This window comes from Limulus polyphemus, unplaced genomic scaffold (genome assembly GCF_000517525.1).
Source record: "Limulus polyphemus unplaced genomic scaffold, Limulus_polyphemus-2.1.2 Scaffold6814, whole genome shotgun sequence".
Lineage (NCBI taxonomy): Eukaryota > Metazoa > Arthropoda > Merostomata > Xiphosura > Limulidae > Limulus > Limulus polyphemus.
Window position 1 is genome coordinate 5211 of NW_013672424.1, and position 5006 is coordinate 10216.

The 5006-nt window shown below is 37.2% G+C and overlaps 1 protein-coding gene across 1 annotated transcript in view; it reads right to left on the reverse strand.

Moving 5' to 3' along the window:
* The window catches only part of LOC106474095 (amyloid beta A4 precursor protein-binding family B member 2-like), a gene marked incomplete at its 3' end in the record, with an annotated part of 40857 nt that overhangs the window by 1657 nt on the left and 34194 nt on the right, over nucleotides 1–5006 (reverse strand). The window contains exons 8-9 of the mRNA XM_022402480.1: nucleotides 1776–1781; nucleotides 651–981 (exon numbers count right to left, since the gene is read on the reverse strand). Coding sequence (XP_022258188.1) covers nucleotides 651–981; nucleotides 1776–1781 — 337 coding nt within the window. The remainder of the gene's footprint in view (nucleotides 1–650; nucleotides 982–1775; nucleotides 1782–5006) is intronic.

A 5006-nucleotide genomic window follows, 5' to 3' on the forward strand; every position in this document is an offset into this window, starting at 1 on the left:
CTGAATATGGTAATACTAATTGTTGAATACTGGTTTTCTGAATATGGTAATACTAATTGTTGGATACTGTTTATATGGATATAGCAGTACTAACAGTTGAATACTGGTTTCCTGAATATGGTAATACTAATTGTTGAATACTGGTTTTCTGAATATGGTAATACTAATTGTTGAATACTGGTTTTCTGAATATGGTAATACTAATTGTTGGATACTGTTTATATGGATATAGCAGTACTAACAGTTGAATACTGGTTTTCTGGATATGGTAATACTAATTGTTGGATACTGTTTATATGGATAAAGCAGTACTAACAGTTGAGTACTGGTTTTCTGGATATGGTAATACTAATTGTTGGATACTGTTTATATGGATATTACAGTACTAATTGTTGAATACTGGTTTTCTGAATATGGTAATACTATTGTTGGATACTGTTTATATGGATATAGCAGTACTAACAGTTGAATACTGGTTTCCTGAATATGGTAATACTAATTGTTGGATACTGTTTATATGGATATAGCAGTACTAACAGTTGAATACTGGTTTCCTGAATATGGTAATACTAATTGTTGGATTACATTCTTACCACTAGACCGTCTGTTTGTTTGTTACACTTCCCTTACGTTAAGACCAAAACATTAACATTATGAAGGTACAAAATGTGATGAAGAAGCTTACAAGTTTGAAAGGTGTTGGAATTAGAAAGTCTAAGCCTTCTCTGATCAATAGGAAGCTCTGTGGGTCGCACTGCTCCTCCTTGCCATGTAAACTTCTGATGGTTTACCATGTGATCTGCGGAAATTTCGTGCCCACCCACTGGTTTAGCCAGGTTATGTTGAAGGCTACGTTCCAGCATGATTTTCTTACAGATGTCTCTTAGGGTGTTAGCAATAATTCGAGCAGGAATGTCACATCGGAAAACGTGGCACATATGCTTTCGGGTAGACCTGTCACGAGCCACGTAAGCAAAGTCCCTAGACACAAGACAAGTACAGTATTTTATTCCAAATGTTATAGCTGATCCGAATTGGATTCAATAAGGATCAATAGTTTGAAATTTTAAAACCCATTGTTTAACTTAAAGTTCTATTCCATGGCATCAATATCAGCCTATGGTAGTTAATCCACTCTTTTTCTTTAAGATGTTAGGTACCTACATAAAATACGGTTAATTGAATAAACCAACATTAGATTATTGATTTCTGGTACTGCATGCACAGCCAAAATCAATATAACATGCAAAATAACAGAATAAAAAAAAAAGACAAGACTTCATATTGCAATGTTAACAAAGCACAAAATAAAAGCAAACACATTTTGTGAGAAAAATTTTCAAAAGAATACAAGTTAGAAGCATCCACACACACACTCCAGTTTTACACAACTTATTCAAAACAATATTTCTATTCATACATTTTGTGTTACACTCTGATTGCTCACTAATTATAACAATCAATAGGTCCTAATTACATAACTCATATATAGTCATTAATACAGAAATATATAGTATGGCTTGTTTGCCTCGAAAGTAAAGGGAGTTTGCCCTACACTTAACAGGGACCGAGTATTATATCAAATTTTTAATACAACTATCAAGTGAAATAATCATCCACAAATACAGTTATACTTCTCATGTTTTTCAGTTCACATTTTTATTATATCTTAAGGACTTTCATTCACACCAACACTGCTAAAGATTCTTCCATACTCAGCGTGTCTTTCATGCAAAAGCAAGTTTAGAAAGAGATGAAATTCAAGGGTTCTTTACCTTTCCCTAAACCGAAGCATCAACGACGTACACGAAGGGATAGACAATTGGAAAAAAAAACAAAAAACAATTAATAATTTTACTAATGCTTTAGAAAATGTGATTGATAACTAATACATATTCAATTTTAAAAACTGATTGTTAAACATATATATACTGTCCTATAAAACTACCACACATCTCATACCAATGTGAAATGCACCACCAGCGAGTACAAATATAGGTAGATCAGTAGCATCAATGTGTGTGTGCAACATACAGAATTGTGAATTATGTAAGACCAAAGATAAGAAATTACAATGTATTTGAAAATTTCATATATGATAAGACCATATCAAAGACTGATAAACTTGATATCACAAGATCAAAAATATATTCAGACCAGTTGAATGTGCTGTCTGTCAGAGCTAGATAAACATTTCCTAAACGTACTATCTGTTAGAGATAGACAAACATTTCCTGAAAGTACTGTTTGTCAGAGCTAAACAAACATATGCTGAAGGTACTTGTTGTCAAAGCTAGTCAAACATTTCCTGAAAGAACTGTTTGTCGATGGTTTACATTACACAGACATCTTTTCAATACTGGATATGGGGTTCCCGGATTGACCTCTCAATTTCTTATATTAACGTGTGCCCCATTCATGGGTCTGGGGGGTTATTGATCCCTCCGGCCTCATGAACTTGAAGTGAAGATGGTATGATCCTCTTTTCTACCCCACCAGATGGCTGGGTTTGGGACTGTAATTGACTTGCTGGTGGTATGATCCTCTTTCTTACCCCTACATGGATGTCAGTACCCGGTGGCTGAGTTTTGGATTGTTGTTGACTTATTGACTTTCCAATGGTATGATTTTCATCCTACCACCTCATGGATGTCGGTTCCAAGCAGCATAGGTTTTGGATTGTAATTGACTTGCCGGTGGTATGATCCTCTTTCCTACCCCAACATAGATGTCTGTTCCCAGTGGCATGGGTTGTGGATTGTAGTTGACTTGCCTTGTATTATCTGTCATGCCCTAGCCACTCTACACCTAGGACACATCCTTTTAATTTTATCCTCATTTATATTTTGTGCGATAGAGTTGCATAAATATTATATGATTTGGATCACTATCCGACCTTAGTTCTCTCCCACTTGGATGTGCTCCTCTGTTTTCTGTCCATATGTGCAACATTTATCTACAATGGGCAAAGAGTATACCTGGTTCAGAAGTGGTGCGGTCCCTCACATCAGACCTTAAAATCTGACTGTCTCCTCTTAGGGAGTGTCTTTCAGTCTTTTTCAAAGGATACTTCTTTCTTTCCCTCGCACTTGTCCCTCCACCTATTGAATGTGGGATTCTAGCTATTTATGTGAGTGGAGGTAATGTACCATATTGGAAGTTACAGTTTTCCTATACTGAAAATGTATTTCCAATAGGTACTTACCTCCTCTCCCACTGAAAACCAGTGCTTCCATTTTCTGTCAAACTGAAAGTGATAGTTCAGTAGGATTGAATAGAGGGAGTCACATGCATCATGAGAGTATGTCGCCCTCTTATTGGTGGAGGGTTGATGCATAATGATTTCCATGAGAGATGCATTGGAATCAGTTTATTCCAATGGAGGGGAGATAAAAGTTCTGTAGCATGCATAAAAAGATGGTATGATCCTCTTTTCTACCCCACCAGATGGCTGGGTTTGGGACTGTAATTGACTTGTTGGTTCAACACTGAACGAAAATAGCTATTTATGGGAGCGGAGGTAGCTATTGGAATTACGTTATCACTATAGGACAATTATAACTTCTGAAAGACAGCACTGTCAAGAAATATTCACAAAAGGCATGTTCAGGAAATGTTTAAGTTCTGACAGACAGTGTTGTCAAGAAATGTCCATAAAGCTCTGACAAACAGTACTTTCATGAAATGTTTGTCACAGTTTACCAATCAGCATAAGTCCTCACATGTATATTACAGATATTTATATTCCTTCCTCAATTATACTCTTGTTACTCCATCCATGTTGTGGGTCACAGTGGAGTGATGTGCAGATTATTATGGTTCTTTCCCTTCTGCTATCCCTTGATGTTTCTTATTCCCAAGATGTTATTGTGCTTGGGGTGGTTCCTGTCATTTTGATTTTGAGTGATTAACTCTGAATCCAAAACTTAGCCACTGGGAACCGACATCCAGGTTGGGGTAGGATGAGGGATCCTAATCATAGGAGTGAACTGGAATTTTGAAGGTTCATTCCCATTTATATTTGTTTCATAATGGAGGATATCACATGATCTACACCTGTAGAAGACCACTGCCCTACTCTCAACTATATTTTGTTTGTATTTTATATTTCATTAACCCATTCAGGAGGATGCCTCCATGGTCTACCACCCTAGCAGCTTGGAATTGAAAAGTGGTAAAGACTCTCAAACTCCACTAGAAGAAAAGAAGGGAAAACACATGGTGGAGAGTCTGGAGGAATTACAACACCCAAGATAGTGTAATGGGTGATCACAGAACCCTATTTTTAAAAGCAGAGCATACCAAGTTTTTCAACAAAAGGCATGGCAGGGTTGGGCAGCTATCCTCTTCTGCTTTACTCATGTAGTCCATGGGTGAGTCCATTTCAGGACATGCAAGTTTATTAAGCAATTTCATTATGAGGATAAACTTACAAGTGATCTTGTGGAACACCCCATCTATGCAGTGTGTATTGCGTGGCCATAGAAATATAATATGTATGTCGACATGGTCTTACAGTGCGGATTTGATTGGTTAAAGAATACCTGGTCAGGCACCACTTGCCACAGAGTGGAATCCAGACAATGAGTAATAATGAAAATGGAAATAGGCCTCTGTAAAGATAATAAAGAATAATAAAAAAAGAACTTACCCAGTTAAAGTCTCATTGAAGTCTGAAGAATGGCTACAGGCAGAAGATGAGAGGCCACCCAGAACAAAGTATGGGACGAAGACGATATCGAATTAAAAGCCAAACCCAATTGGTGAGGTTGGAAAGAGAAAGATCACAAACAGAGAATGGCTGCCAAGGAATAAAGAGGCTGGAAGGAAGTCAAGTGAGGAAGTCCACATGACGAGAAACAGTGGGTTGATCAGGGGAAAACCCTGGACCCAGAAACCAATGATGTAAAATATTCCATTTGCATTGACAAACTTCCATGGAGGAAGGAGAAATGAAACAAGCCAGAAAAGAAGCTAAACTGTCAGGAGGAGAAGCAGATCTCCTC